We start from the raw sequence: 16,605 nt of genomic DNA, 5'->3' as shown, positions 1-16,605 counted from the left end.
TTCCCTACAATCACTTCAGTGTAGAAGTACCACCAACATGTGAAAAATCAAATCAATACTATATTAACCAACAAAATTATGATTCAGCTCCACAACTGAAAGGTAAGTAAATATTGTTCAGATCAAATTGTTTCTTGCTCATCGAGTTCTCAACAAGGAACAAAAGCTTTGCAGTATTTCATATTAAAAAAATATTTGTAAAGACTAATCCATGTACTTAGAACAATTTCAGCATTCTTTTCAGTGGAAATGGAGAGCTCCACAGTTCTGGGGGTCTGTTGCAGAGAAATCCTGACACTACTTGAAGACAAGGGTGCAGAGAAATAATCTTTGTGTTTCAAGGGAAGTCTTCATTTAGTAATTATTATCTATATTTTTTATGGAAGGAATGCCATTTTTGGAAGGAAAAGATGGCACATTATAAGAAAGCTGTTTGGGGCTTAGGCACTCCTTCAGATGTCTCCTTTCCAATTACAAACAGACAAACATAAACACCGAGGTAGGTATGTGTGGTGGTGATCTTTATCTTACTACAGTAATTATTATAGCATTGAAAGAAGCTGGCTTAGGAAGAAAGTAGCCATATAAACACCAAGAGTCTGATTTATTTTTTTTTAATACTAATGGAGTATGTGAACACTAATGTGTTCAATCTTCACACTGTTTACTGTTGTGTGGTTTATAATTAAAGATACCATAGACTCGTCAGACATTTTGTAATTTTCTCTCCTCCACAAAACTGTTTCCATTAATTTTATCTCAATAGACCTTAGTATTGCACTTTCAATAGCTCATTATCAGATCATTGTCAATATTCCCAGCTGTATAGCTTCATAAAACAAAAACAAGAAGGATTTCCTGTACACAATATCACGTCTAATTACAGTATCTCATTACCAGGAATTCTGATCACAGTAATTTTTAGGATATGTTAAATTAAAGTTCAAAACCAGTAGATGTAACTCAAAAAAAAGATTGAAAAGTGAAAAGTAATTGATCTGTTTTTGGAACAGATTGCACTGAAAGCTGCCCTACGTTTTGTTAAGTCAAAGGATAGGTGGCTATATGGTTATGTTAAACTTTTGTTTCAGTTTTATCACCTTTAGATGAAAAATCAAAATAGCAAGAATTAACAAAAAATAAGAACTAGTCTGAAATAATTAAGAGGAGCTTTGTTGGAATTTCATGCAGAATGTACTGTCATTTCAGGGGAAATACTCCACTATTGTGGGCAGTGTCTATGGTAGGTGGATTAGATTTTACTTAGCATTCTTGGAGGTCACAAACTTACAGGTTTTGTCCAAGTCTCTAGAGAGGTACTCTGCCAATAAAACTGAAGTTTGAAGTTCTTAGGTTATTATAAAAATGGAACAAACCTTACTTGATCATTGAGTGTGTGTGTTTGTATATATATATATGTATATTTATATATATATATATAGCCATGTGCTTAGCAGGATGAGCACAGATCACAGTCACTTCTCACCCCTCTCAGTTATTTTACTTCTTCTCAGTCTGAAGCTTTTGCACTCCCAGAATATCACACTTTTCAGAGCTGCATTAGTCAAAACACATTTTAAAATATTCATCCTGAACTCTTTCTCCAACTTTAAATTAGAAATATTCCAAAATAATTATAGAAAGTTCCTAACAGAAGTAGAAAAGGTGGAGAGATCAGAAGTATGGAGTGGTTTCTGTATTAGGACTGTGACTTTTGATTTTGGAAGAGAGACATCAAAAGGAGGCTACAACAGAGATTTACAAAATCATGAAGGATGCTAAAGAAGTGACCAGGGAATTTAATCCCTGTATTGCAGCACAAGGATTTCTTGCACTGCCAAAAAAAATTGTAGCACTGTCTTGTCCTTGAAGCTGCAGCACACAAATACATAAATTTTTGAGGATTTTTATGTTCAGCCTGACTTGAATCCTTTGTGGAATATTCTAAGTGTGGCTGCTCATTCACCAGGGGTTCCTGAAAGACCATGTGAAAGTAAGCTTTTGGACTGGACTGGGTAGGATTTAATGGCTGGTAACTTCTTCCATCTACATGTCACGAGCAAGTCACAGCTTCTTCACCCTCCAGCAATTACCTTGGTAACTGAAGGAAGTGCCGATAGCCACACCTCCTTCTTGGACAGCCGTGGAAACCCAACAGCTTTCCTCAGATAGCGCTCATGTGTTTCACAAGTGTTGAGAACATACAGAGCACAAGCAATGGCATAGCCTCCCCAGTTAGAGACTCCTGAAAAAGAAAGTCAACACGAAGCCAAATTGTAAAGAAACCCCAACAACAGTTACTGCAAAGCTACCTAGCCTGCCTAAGTCATTCAGGCACGTACAACTGAGTCTCATGCAGCAATGGTGAAATGGAATGTGGATATGAATCAAATACTCACATGTATTTGGAACGTTTATTTTGGAAATATACAATTGCTTAACATATTAAAATGTTTTCAGTAATATTTCAGATTGAATTTCTGCAAGTTTCCAGTTTAGTTTGTGGTTTCTCTGTCCAACAAGAGAAAAATTCAGATGGGTATGTTCTATAACATAACTCCACTTGGTTTAATGTGAAGTCCATGAACTGTGAGGAGCTGTGTTACAGCCTGGTGTCTTTTGCTTTAAGTACACAGAGGTAGGAGATTTTGATAAAGTACTCTAAACAAGGCAAATTCTTACTGGTGTCAGATTTTGTCACTGAGTGCTATACCATTGCAGAGAATCCCTTAGGACTGATTAAAGAGTTCAGCTATTTTATAAGATATGAAGCCACAGTGAAACTACTTGTCTGTCTCAGACACATTCTACTGTAGTAAATATCCATAAATTTTCTGTACGCTGTTATCAAACCAGTCCACATAGTCTTGTTTGGCAGCTTCTTTGTCAAGACTGTAATGGAGATTTTTATATTTGAAACTTGCTGTGAGAAGTTATCTCTGCTGCCTGGTACCTTTTCCAGAGATGCAGAATAGCAAAATTTTCAAAAACTTTGGAAACTGTTTTGGTGCATGTAGTTTTCCCCACTTAGACATATCCAAAGCTGTGCCTCAATTCCCTTTGCAGGGTCTGGGTGTGACAGCTGCTTTCAAAGTAAAAATCATCAGAATTACCAGAACAGCCACCTCAGATACTATATACATATAGCTATAAGAATTAGATGTAATCACCACACTTTCATTTCTCCCCCAGAACTGCTGGTTTAGTATCAAGACTGTTAGATATCTAGGTTAGAAACCTAGAAACCTGAGCTTAAGTACAATATGGACTATTCAGTTCATAATTTGTTCCTTTCTGAACATGCCTCTTTCACTGCAATTTTATTTTGTGCTGGTTAAGATGTTAGGGTAGGAGAGTATTTTAACTATAGCATATACAACTTTTGTCGTACACTAGGACCACACATCTGTCCTCAAATGGCTGTTGAAAAGAATTATCATCTCTTTCCATGTAAGAACAATATGACTGATGACCCTGGCAGGGTCACACCCACAGAAGCTCCTCAGTTATACTGAAAATTCAAATGTGCATAGACATTTTAATTTCCACTTGTATTACTTCTCCAGTCTTCTTTGTTATTTTATTTTAAGTTGTGATTTTTCAAGAATATTCAGAGTTTTCCCAACTATTTTCAAGTAAATGCACTTTCTTTGTGGAACATCCTCTTCCTGCTGGAGCTGTAGTTGCTTAACTGTCCAGAAAATCGACGTAATAGAGACACAGATTTGTTTGCTTGGTCATACAAAGAGGCAATATAAATTATTTGGAAAGACATGTTTTTTTGTCAATTCTGTTCTCAAACATCAACAATTCTCCCACCCCCCCAAAAAATCCCTTACCAGCAACAACAGTGAAATCAGCTTCAACATCACAAGCTATAACATCTCCATTTTTTATGTGCTTCTTTACAGCATCCTTTACCTTGCCCATTCCTAATTCATTTCCTCCATCTCCGACACCTTTATTAAAAGAGAAAAAGACGAAATGAGTATGAACCCAGCCTATAAGTAACAATTCATTTACAAAGCATCCAGTGTCTTCCCCAGAGCTGCTATGATGAGTCATAGTACCATATAAGACCACTTATCCTTTTTCATCAAAAGTGTCTGAACGCAGAAGACTGTGAATGAAATAGCTGAAAGCATCATCTCACACATGCCAACCCGTAAGTGTACAAGTGCAATATGTGTTCTACTGGTGCAGGCAAAAGAAATCAAAATTAAACAAAAGAAATTAAGTGCTCATGACCTGCACATAGAATTAAGACAGTAAACCTTCCTTACAGAAGGTCTGAAATGAGTGTTCTATATAATGCATTACTGTAAGTATATTAGCACAAATAAAGAAGATAAAAAACAAATCCAAATTAAACCGCAGAAATTAGCCTATGATTCTACAACAAAGGAAGCATAGAAAACTTTGGTTTTTAAAAAGTTCTAACGAAAAATAGAGACTAAAAGTAGCAATTCCTGCAGAAAGATAAGCAAAAATATACGTAAGGAATTTGGCAGAAGCAGGACTTACTGCACTGACAGTCTGCTCCATACAGGTCACTACCATTGTGTCACAGTGGTCAGAGTCCTGTGCTGTGTACTATTACTGTTTTAATCTTTTTCTAGCAATTTAGGGGGAAAAAAAAAGCTAGCTTTTTTTTTTTTTTTTTTTTTTTAAGTGTTCATATATTCAGGCTGTGGAGCCTTGACTTTCATCGGTCAATTAGAAACACTGTATTTGTCTCAGTGATTTCAGAGAAGACCATGGGACATATGTCATTTCAGGAAAATTCTAGGCAATACTATGTGTGGGACATAAATTGTTAGATGTCATTCAGGGAGCTGGAGATGTGGATAACACATAAGCTAGCATCTTACACTAAAGCTGGATAGTACCTCTAGTCTTTTACCAATGTATTAAAGAAAACAAAAAGGGAAAAAAAAATATTTAAATGGACAATTCTCTTTCACTCATTAGTCTAAATGGCATCTTCTGAAGTATGAAAATCTTATAGAAAAATACTAGTTCATGTCCACGAAACAGAACAGTGTGAAACAGGAGAGAAGAGCTCCAAGTCCTCATTTCAATGTGTGGTATTTGAATTCGAAATGCGCCTGTGCTTTAATGCATAGCATGTGTTACAGGAGAGGAATTACAGCATTTATAATTTACACTTCATGCCTGAAAACAGATAAATATAACACTTTTAGGAACTGCATAAATATCCCACATAAGCCTGTAGAAAATTTCTTAAGTAAAATTGAAAGTTATTTCTCAGCAGCACTTTTTTATTTAACTCCTTAAGTATATGTAGTCAAAGGGAGCGTAACTGAGTGACACATAACTTGCATAAAAAGATTTCCCATGGAAGAGCTAATCTTTTATCTGCTCTGCTTTGCCATGGAAGAGCTAATCTTTTATCTGCTTTAATAACCTATTCACATTTATTTTGGTGTTGGGATTTAATAGTGCTTTCTAAAATCTGTTTGTTGATAGTACTTTTGAAACAGGTAACCACATAATCATGCCTCTGTCATCATATATAAATATGGTGGTTACTACTGTTTTGTAAGAATCCACAAAATGGGTTTTTTCTTCCTACATTCAAAATCCAAAATTTTGCTCTTAATATTATTTTAAAATACTAAAATTAATTCTTGTCTTTTGAAGATCATCAACAGTTACTTTAACTGAAAGATACTATCTGTTGCTCAGTGTTTTTTGTGTCAGCCTTGTTCTTGTCTTTGTGGAAGTCTGTCACCAGGACGATTATGCATTTAGTAGATCAACTGTTGTGGATGGATCCCATTAGCATTACTCTGGCAGGAAAGAAAACCACACTGAAACAAATTTCCTGTATCTTCTGTTTTCTTCTTCCTCTACATGTTGGCACAAAATTACATTTTACTGTAGACTTCCAGACTGAGATTCACCTGATGAAATGCAGCCATCTACACGACAGCCAGTCAGCCAGACTTCTTTTAAAATCAGTAAACAGACCCTTCAAACATTCAGTTCATCTCACCGCATGGCAGATATCTCAAATATAGATGCCTGAGAATAGACAACATGAATCCTCTTCTTTTAAAGTCCCAAGTGCTCTCCAGGCAGAGGAAAAACAGTTCTGCTGGTTCCTCCATGCAAGTTTTCACTGACTACATTGGTTTCTGAAACTACATTCATGAAAAATGCAGGAAATGTCAGCCTTCTGTGCTAGAAAAAATATTTGTATGAAAGGGAAACAAGCGACCACATTTTCTTGCGCAGTACTTCGGAAAGCTTTTCATTAGCTCCTATATAAATAGCATATAGCTAAGCTATATCAATTGTATGACAGCTGAAAAAATAGCATGCAATTTCGGCAACAACTCTTCATCTTTTATTTCAATCTTCTGTGGAAAATGAGTCCTTCTAAACTCCGCTGCTGATGTCTTCTTATTTTTCATATTTCTGAAGGTTGCTGCTTATCTCATGACTTTTTAAGATAGCAGTATCCATAAAATTGTAGGCATTCTTTGTGTTTTGTCTGTGGTCAGACTCCTAGGTCATATCTTTTTTAAACACAGATCTTGTTTAAAATGCAAGACTTGACATGAGCTAATCAGCAAGTAACTAATGTTCTAACATGGCCCCTCTCTGCCTACTAACACAGTACTTCGTGCCACTAAGCACACTGCAAACACTTGTGTAAGGCTGAAAACTTAATCTTTCTAGTGTCCTTTTCTAGTCTATAAAGCTATCTGTGTACCCTGCCCTAATGCTGTACAATATTAGCATTTTATTTTGGAACTAGATACATGCCTCCAAATTCCTATTGACCATGAAGAAAGTCAAAGCTGGCCCTGCCAGAAAAATTTCTCATAAGCAGTAGCAGTACATTATCGTCAGTAATGAGAGACAGGACACAAAGGCCACAGCCCAGATTCGTGCCTTGTTCAGCTAGGCTTTTCAGAAATACTCTGATAAAAACAACAGCCATCCCAAGAAATTATAATCAAATTAAAGAACAGATACAAAAGGTCAGTGTGATGAGCAAAATAGGAAACGTTCACTAGGTAACAGACAACATAAGAAACAATCACATTATTTTTCTATAAATTCTCAATTACTTCTCCAGCATAGATTATCCATGTACACAAATTCCATAGGAAATCAGAGCAGATACCTTCATTATCTTTGGAAGCCTATGACTCGTTAAATAATTTTCTACGCAGACATCTCTTCAGAGAAAATTCACAGCAATGGGACACACTGAATCTGGATAATGCTTTTCTTCTTATTCACAAGCCCATGGTATTTTTAATTAATGACATTTTATAGTACATTTGAATAGTCAGAAAATGTTTAAAACAAACTAAATTCTGCTGAACAGACGCAAATTCTCACCTTGCAGAAGACTCCAAACTCTGCCAAATCAATAGTATACTTTGAGCTGTTCTGGGAGATATTTTAAGAGATTAAGATACTTTTATTAAAGGAATCAGGATGTCATGTTATATAAGTAGCTGAAGAGACCATGTCCTTGTATCAACAATCTAAAATCAGACACAGGAATTTAAATTAACTGCAGCAGATAAAGCTCTGAGGCATTTTGCTGAACTTCTTTATGAAAGAGAGCTTTCTCTATCCTTTTCAATCTTTGGCTTTCTGCTGAAACTGCCAACAGAGTGCCATCTAGAGTACTTTTTTAATGTTGAAAGTTACTCCTTTGGAACAGGACAAAATTTGAATTAAATCTAAGTAAAATGTATTTTAAGTTTTAAGATAATACAAAAATTACCAGTGAACTCTTCTGCTATACAGCTTTTAAATGACTCCAATACAATGAAATCAGACTATGCATTATCTCTACAGGAGCTCTAAATTCTGTGGAAACCTGTGAAAAACAACAGTACTAAGAAGTCAAAGTTCCTGTGTTTTTAGTACTACTTAGGTGTGAGTCCACAGCACTATGAGAAGGAAAAAAAAAAAGCCAGATCAGTACACATGTTCTGGTGTGACTGAGATCATCCTGGCATGGGTACTTATTTCTAATTTTGTGACACTTATGTGTAAATCAGTTCCTAATAGTTATAAAGGTTATATATATTTTGGGTCACACAGTGTGGCAGGAAGCATTCCATTGCATGAAGACATTGTATGACACTTGTATATATACACCTTGACCTATGGCATATTCTTTCTAAATCAGACACAAGTAAGTTTTCAGGAAAAAAAGAACTGTTGACAAAAGAGAGAAACACCATGTTGACAAATGCATTTTTATTAGATGTATTAGTCAACACTAATGTAATTTTGGCAGGAAGGGCACTGTGCTCTTTTAAAGATTATTACTGTACACATATTTTGTTAGAGAAGGCACTATTAGTAGATGAAAATATGCAGTCCCTTCTTAACAGAATGTACTGCTAAAGACAAAATAGACTAAGATTCTATCCAGGCTGCAAGTTTAACACAGGTATAACAATGAGAATAATAACTATAATATTTTAACTTGTAATGTTTTCATTCAATCATCATTTGCTTTCTATGCCTCCTTTCACACATAAAATACAGAATAAAGTCAGTGTCGAAACACTTAGAGAAGTGTATATATGCACACTGATGTACAGATAATACACCAACCTGGCCTTGCTTTTTTGTCTTGAAATAACTTTGAAATCAAACCTTGTAAGAACCCTTCAATAGAAACTGGTAATTTTTCTCTAGCAACGGTCTCTTTAAATTCAACCACAACAGGCAGCTGTAGCTTGCAAGCAGTTATTCAGCACCTGCCTCCTGCTGCCCTTCACTTCCAGTAAGTGTTCCTGTTTTGTGCTTCTCTTGCATCTGAGAATATAACACAAATACACATATACCTGTTGTCGTGACTCCTGGAATGGTTTGTGCAGCTAAAAATAGTTCATCTATGGGATCCACGAGATGTTTAATGTTAATTTTCCTGGCATTGTAATAATTGCCATCAGCAGCCATCCCAGCACGTTCTATTGCTATCAGGTGATCAAATCTGGTTAGAGATGAGTGGAAAAAAAAAACAAAGGAGAAGAGTCAAAGTTGTCAAAGAAACTCTTCTGTTGGCTGCTTCTCCTGATGTGCTTGGTTCTACTTTTTGACCATTTGGGATTCAAGGTAAAACTTGGCTACTGTTTTGTTATTTCTGAATGTAGTTCTCTACAGTTTATTTTTAGAGGTTAGTCTAGTTTCTTTATAGCTTTAGTGCAACTAAAACCCTCAAACCACATTTGAGATGCTCCTAACCAGCAATCCTTTGGGTCAGCCATCTGGTGTTGCTCTGTTTCATGCTAAAAAACCCAGTATCTTCTAAGATGTTAGTCTCTGTAAGTGTTTTCAAAGAAAACAAAAAAGTGGCAAATTAATGATCTAAATCCTTGTTAGTGCAAATATAGTCTCTGCTTAAAGTACATTGCTTGGCAAATATTCATTGTTTTTAATTATGGATTTTTTTTTGTTGTTTGGGTCTTCAGATTGAGGGGGATTTTTCTTTAAGACCATGTCTATTTTGCTAGTTATGGAAGTAGACAGATGTACTGCAGATGTCCTACTTTTAAAGCAGAATTTTAGTACTCGGTTCTGCCACTGTATGTTAGAATTAAGTTATTTTGTTTCTGTTTCTCCAGCTTTACTCTCAAGAGGTTATTAATTCTGCTAAATTACTTAAGGTTTTTCTGAGTGGGCATCTACAGTGACCCCAGGGACTTGCCCAGAGGCAGGTTAGTTGTCTAATTTAAAGAAACACTTACTTTAGCTTTTGGGGACTGTGGGACCGATTGCAATAGAAACTGGCTGTAATTATATTACTCACAGCTATAAAACATATTTTTAAAACAATGCATAAAAAATTAAGATGGTATCATACATACTATTACAGTATATAACTAGAGCACACACTAACCTGTAGAAAGAAATGGGAACTGATGAAACAAATACCAGAGTGAAAGATCTTTTTATTAAAGAAAACAAATAGAAGGCAACTACATTAAAGTGCTTTACAAGGAAGGATCAATAAAAATGAGCAATGTATGCCTACTTAAAGGAAATTAAGTTGCCTGCTAAGTAATGAAGTGTGTGTACAACTACACAGCATATTCTTCAGTGCATTAACTCTAATCACACACTTTGTATAACTCTGAATTTTTGCCCAGCATTGTATACTCAACAGTGTGTATGCAAACAGTTCAAATCAACACTGCAAGTGAATGTATACATCTATAATTTTGGATTTGTCTGCCTAAAGACAATACGATGATCACTTATACAGTATTACAAATACATGACATTTTACTAAACCTGATCAGATTTCCCAGTTGCTAGACTGGAGCCAAAGCTTTTAGAAATTTCTAAATTTTTTCAAAGTAAAAGAGCTATTGATATAGAAAGTAATTTCTTTTTTTTTTTTTTTTTACTCCAGAAATGAATAATTGCAGAATAACATGGAATTCTGTATTCTGTGGGTGCTGAAATACCAATGTTTGGCTTCAAAATTTGTTCCAAGTCTTAAGGATTTACTTGCAACCATTACACCTTCTTAGATCATGGTCATTACTTCTCTTATAACTTTACAGTAGTGGTACAACCCAGTCTCAAAATCTGAATACACATACCTAGGTCTTCCAGGATTCCCATTCTCACACAAAAACATTAAAGCTGAATCAGCATTTTCCCGTTGATAACAAAATACAGGGACAGGTCTCTTCAGGATTCCTACACAAAAACAAAATATAATTCAGACACTGTGTATCTCTTTTTTTTTTTTTTTTTTTTTTTTTTAATGTGTGTTTGGGGAACTTTAAAAAAAAAAAGAAAAATAAAAAGAAAATCACTTAAAATAGTCAGGGCTCAATGTCTTCAGACATGTCTTCACACAGTTCCTTTCTGATAAGCTCCTTGCATCCTTACTTTAAATCAAGCTCATTTGGATGTTAGTGCTAGTAAATACAACGTCAAGATAGAAAATAATTCCACAAGAGTAAGGACAGACATCCAGAATTCATCACTAACAGCTAATCCAGAATCATAGCCCAGACATGTAAGCATTAACTTGATGTCAGCTAGGTTAAAGAAAATGTCATCGTAGCAGCACTGATCAGAGCTTAGAGGATGTACTCTGGTTCATCCTCCAGGGAAAAAAAAAATCCTGTGCTAAGTGACAGTGAGATTAACTGAAGCAAACCTCGGCTCAAATTGGCAAGATAAAAACTGAAAGAATGTATGTCTTACCTAGTTGAACAGCCTCTTCAATAATCTTTTTAGTCAGATTCATGGCTCTCTGATCTGTTACTATGACAACCTCTTTCTCCAAGGCCTGCAATATAGCCGCAATAGCGAGGGCTCCCGGGGGCCCATCGTTCTCTTCTGGTGGCTCGTAAGTGAAGTGGGTAGGAAATCCCGTTGTTATCAGCACTGCCCGAGCATGGGAGAGGGACAGGCAAGCCTTCAGCAGCTCCTCTTGGCGCCACAGATGACTCACACCCCGATCTCCTACAAAAGCGTTTTTAAAGAGAGCGGTGCGCTTCAGTATACCTCTCGCCTTTTGAACCTTCTGTGTGGGTCAACCCATGTACTTTAATGACATAAAATGGGTTAAAGATAAAAAAAAAAGAAAAACCTCTGGTCAAGGCAGGAATTGGGGTAATTTCCTCAGGAAACCTAGGATGGTGTAGGATATGAGTAATGAAGTTAATGGGCTGTGCTTCCAGGTTAAGAATTTCAGTTAACTGAATTTTGAAAATTACTGTATCTAAAATTTCTAGCTATTTTCCTTTTCTGTGAGCTTATTGCATGTTATTTCCTCCTTTAATTTGTGGTGACAGTCACGCTAGATTATGTGTAGCTACTGAAGCTAGATTGCAACAGCATCCCAGATCTTATGGAAGTTTTGACGCAGACTTCAAATGAGCAAGCTAGTCCTTCATGTCTAAAAAGTTTAACTCTATCCCTCTAGCAAAGAGCTAATTCCAAAATGAATTCTACTTAATGAAATTATTAACCACAGAACTGAGGTTTCAGAGACATTGTAAGTTACCAGGGTACTTTACAAACTCAATTAATACAGTGGTCTCCAGATGACTGCTAGAAGATCTTGTAGCACTTCCTGTAGTAGAGAACCACGTTATCTGACCTTGAGAAATACGTGAATATTAACAGATGTCTCTTCTTATGGGTTAGTCCCTGAAGAGCCCACACTGTGTTATCTGTGTATGTCTTTCATTGTTGGAACACTTCCTATCTGCTCTCTCCTCCTTGGCCATCAGCAACAAAAGTTCACAGTGCAGTCCTTTCACATTGCTGGCACCCCTGAAAACCATCAATACCAGCATGATGTGCTGATATTCATGGGCTGGTAGCGAGAGGTAAATCCTCACTATTATTTTCTAGCCTCCTTGCATCCTCACCTTTCTCACCTCTCCCCCTACTCCGCCCCCTCCACACCCTTTCCTCTTTTTTCCTTCTACTTCCCTCCAACACTTTCCTCTTTTTGTCCTCAATTTCCCCTTTGCCATTTCTCCCTCTGCTCCTCACACATAACACACAGGCAACATATAAACAGTTGATACAGAAAAAAGTTCTGAACAAAAACTTAAGTAACAGAAGTGGAGAATAGTAGCCTCTGAGAAGTGGGGTATATGAACTGAGATAAAGTACCGTACTCTCCTTTAGCAACAAAATGAGCAAACTCTTAAGTTAGGTCCTGTATTTCTGCAGAGCATGGCACTGTGCCAAGTTGAACTCCAGAGGGTGGGAAAAGGAAAGGCCTTGTGAGTACAAATAAACAGATCCAAACATGCACACAGCCCAAACCTGGAGCTTGGGAGAGCTAGGCACAAGCTGTTTTCCACTACTGCCTACAGAGGATTTCAGAAAATCTATGGGAAACTGAGATCAGAATTTACAGCAGACAGAGGGGACTAAGTCAGTCTGGAATTCAGGAGTGGCTGTGCTATTCGGTTTACCTTTATTTCCCTCTCATCTTCCTCATGTGCAGATGCAGCCCTACCTCTCAACCTTCTAGGGTGATCAGGTCACTTTGGCCCATCACACAACACCTCAGTGATGAATATGTCGGCAGAGCTTGATGTAATTCCACCCATCAGAGAGGAGTGTTTGAAAAGCACATGCAGCTACCAGGATTTTGTGGCAGGAGCACAGGAGCCATGAATGTACATAAAGAAATGTGCTATTTACTCAACAGTGAATACCTGTGTAGCTGTTAGCAGCATGCTGAAGTGCCCTCTTTTATATACCAGTTTCAATTTTATTCAGTAACAGTTCTTACTCCCTGTGGACTCTCCAGTCATCCGTGAACACTGATGTTCCTGTGTGTATTTTCAGAGTGTACAGTCATCAAGGTCAGATTCTACATTACCTGTAAGTTTGAATAGTTTTGGCCAGACTCTTACATTAAATACAGTAACAGAAAATGTAGGACCTAGTTATACTAACTCACTGTATTCCACAAAGAATTTCAAAAAATCTTAAAATTGCCTTTAGATTCTTACAGTGTTCTTGAACTTTATTAATACCTTTAAAAGCAGGATATGACCTATCTACCTCAGAACAAATCTGCTAAAGGAAGAGAGTTTTTGAGTTTACCTGGATCTATTCCAATTAGTGCCTCCAGATTCTTTATCTTCTGGGCTGCTTCTGCTGACACAATACTATAATGCAGAGGATCTTGAGAAATGCAGTAGACTTGTGGGGCTTCTCTTGAGGATGTGACTGTGACATTGTCATTCTTTAGGTCGGTAATGAACATACAGCCAGGAGAATGAGTAAAAGCTAATGGTGCTCCTAAAATGGGTAGAAAAACTTCAATTAAACACATTGTTATTGCAATATATCGAAATAGCAGAACAATAAAATTGCAAAAAGCTGTTTAACAACACAGAGTCTGTCTTTGTTGATGCTTACATCATAAAAACAGGTGATATTTTGAGTTATACTGCAGTAATTATATACTTTGAGAAAAAAAGGTATGTATACACATCTGAAAACATGTTCACTTTTTTAAAAGCTCACATGGGTAGTTGAGATCAGTGGGTTTTTTTTGGTTTTGTTTTTGTTTTTTTTTTTTTACAGTATCCTCTTTGGTATAAACTTGAGGCAACTAAGGAACTGAATGCTGGTACTGAAGTCTGTAAATGGGGTTTGACATGCATGAAGAAACTAGTGCATTGACATAAGGACAAGTTAATGCTTAAGTTTGCATAGTGTGTTGGTGATATTGCTTCCATAAGATTAAATCAGATTTCTAGGTTCTAGAGTGCTGCTGGAAGATATAGTACCTTTGAATAGCCTTGTACTTTGGAATAGCCTTGTAATAGTGGTATGTCAAAACTATGTCAGCTTGCTGGCTAGGAGTAGTCCTTTATCAGAGGAAGGAAATGGAGACTAGCATCTCTGCACAGTGTCTTGCTGGCCTAGTTAGGAGACCTAGAAACTGGTAAGGAGTGTAAGGACAAAAAGGTGACCAGTAAGCCTTAGCAAAGGGAATCTGAGTAGCATCTAAAACCCCAGTGAAAAATAAGCTTATTTAGACCTAACAACATAGTAGCTCCCTAAGCTGAAAATATTTGCTGTCTTTATACTAACTCCAGGAGTCTTGATCTAGATTATACCTAATTTGGCTGAACTGGTATGTGGTTGGATAAATAACAACCAGTATACTTAAACAAGTAAAACCTTACTTTGTTAGGAAAGTGAAAAGGGAGGAGATATTTCTTGAACAAGTACATATGTGGTTGGTCTGTGCTAGATCTGTTGGGAGTCTATGGCTAGTAATTTAAGAGCAGTTGGGGAACATGGTTGTTGAGGTTGAACATACCTCTTCAAACCATGTGAATAGACAATTTTTTTTTGTGAGCAGCTAGTAGATTCATCTGAAGTATGTACTGGTGGCATGGCAGAATTTTAATTACCTAGCTGAGAAAGAAGCACAGCAAGAAACAAACTGTCCAAGAGGTTCCTGGAAGCACTACTGACAAATGGTTTTAATACAGAAAATGGAGAAATAAATAAAAGTCAGCTCTAGGCAAAGGCAGGATAGGCGGCTGCTTTGGGCAACAGATTGTAGAGGTTGGCAAATTTTTTCTCTCCTTTTCCTGCAACAAGGATGCATGAGAAAAATGAATAGATCTACTGGAGAACACAGGAAAGAGCAGGGTTTTCAGCCTGTGTTTGGGACTGGAGAAAAGGGATTGTATATAAGAAAGAAAAAGGAGTCTCTGCTCCTAGTGCTGAACATATTTTCAGCAGGCGTTGAGAGTAGTTTAGATAAACATCTGTAAGGAACCATAAGGAAATAGTAGATCCTACAAGGAGAGAAGGATGAAACAGATGACCTCCCAAGGCTCTCCTACTTATATTGCCTATGATTATTAAGCATCTTTTTCAGTACGAATTAAAATATGAGATTTCAACCCACACTAATGATTTAGAGCACTATATAATACTGTCACTATGGTTTAGTTACTTTTTTTCCCCCCCCCTTTGTGCTGAGGTTACAAATGATTGGATAAAGTGCAGGTCAGCTTTCTGAAGAAGACAAAGCTCCATTTATATAAAGTGTCACTTTTACTTCATTTTAGAACAAAACCTAAAAGCTCAAAATTGTTCATGAGACAATTATGACCTGTATTCCAGGTCAATCAATCTGCTAGCTCTTGACAACATTTTGGAAAGGACTGTGGCTTCTTTTTTTTTTTTTTTTTTTTTTTTGGCTTTTTTTCCTTCATTATTGTTTTACTGCAGTGTAATACAAAATAATATTTTAAAAGAAAAAAGTTTGAATGGTTGTAAACTTCTATGTTTTAATAACAAGATCTTTTGATGCTGCCAGATCTTTACATTTCTGCCTTTAAAATACTCAAATAAAAGCAATGAAATTTCAGTAAGAACTCCAAGGTGGACCTGTATTTCACAATGGAAAATAGTCCTGCCAAATGCTCTTTCTTGTTGTTAGTTGATTGGAGTGTTTTTTAACTAACCCTAAATTAAGTCTGTTAATGAGCCAACTCATTCAGTGCACATTATTAAAAAACAAAAACAAACAAACAAACAAAAAAACAGGAAAGGAAAGAAAAAGAGATTGAAGGATCATTTAAAAGGGTCTCCAAACATACTACATACTGCAGTTGATGACTGCTTCTACTCCTGTTACTCCACAGGCCCAAAACACTGGAATATCACCAGGGTGAAGGTGAACTGGGTCTCCATAGTCTGGTTTGGAAAGATCTTGTATTCCCAGCAGACCTAGAATTGATAAAAAATGCAATCGTGAGAGATTCCCATTAAGCAGTAAAAGCGCTCTCTCCACAACTGCGTGAAAGGAGGATGTAGTGAGGTGGGTGTTGGTCTCTTCTCCCAAGTGACAAGGAATAGGATGAGAGCAAACGGACTTAAGTTGCATCAGGAGAGGTTTAGATTGCACATTAGGAAAAGATTGGATACTAGGAAGAATTTCTTTACTGGAAGAGTGTTGAGGCATTGGAACAGGCTGCCCAGGGAGGTGGTAGAGTCACCATGCATGGAGGTGTTAAAAAAAACCCCAAACTGTAAATGTGGCACTTGGGGACTTAGCTTAGTGGTCATGGT

The 16,605-nt window shown here is 36.7% G+C and overlaps 1 protein-coding gene across 1 annotated transcript in view; it reads right to left on the bottom strand.

Moving 5' to 3' along the window:
- Window positions 1-16,263, bottom strand: part of LOC103769010 (chromosome unknown open reading frame, human C14orf159) — a gene marked incomplete at its 5' end in the record, with an annotated part of 19,034 nt that extends 2,771 nt beyond the window's left edge. The window contains 7 exons of the mRNA XM_008936177.1: window positions 2,094-2,245; window positions 3,840-3,959; window positions 8,853-9,001; window positions 10,617-10,716; window positions 11,233-11,493; window positions 13,606-13,803; window positions 16,141-16,263. Coding sequence (XP_008934425.1) covers window positions 2,094-2,245; window positions 3,840-3,959; window positions 8,853-9,001; window positions 10,617-10,716; window positions 11,233-11,493; window positions 13,606-13,803; window positions 16,141-16,263 — 1,103 coding nt within the window. The remainder of the gene's footprint in view (window positions 1-2,093; window positions 2,246-3,839; window positions 3,960-8,852; window positions 9,002-10,616; window positions 10,717-11,232; window positions 11,494-13,605; window positions 13,804-16,140) is intronic.
- Between the last annotated feature and the right edge of the window lie 342 nt (window positions 16,264-16,605).

The sequence above is a fragment of the Merops nubicus genome, unplaced genomic scaffold (genome assembly GCF_000691845.1).
Source record: "Merops nubicus isolate BGI_N331 unplaced genomic scaffold, ASM69184v1 scaffold15422, whole genome shotgun sequence".
NCBI lineage: Eukaryota > Metazoa > Chordata > Aves > Coraciiformes > Meropidae > Merops > Merops nubicus.
The sequence above is the reverse complement of the archived record's forward strand: the minus strand, read 5'-3'. Positions and strand labels throughout refer to the sequence as shown.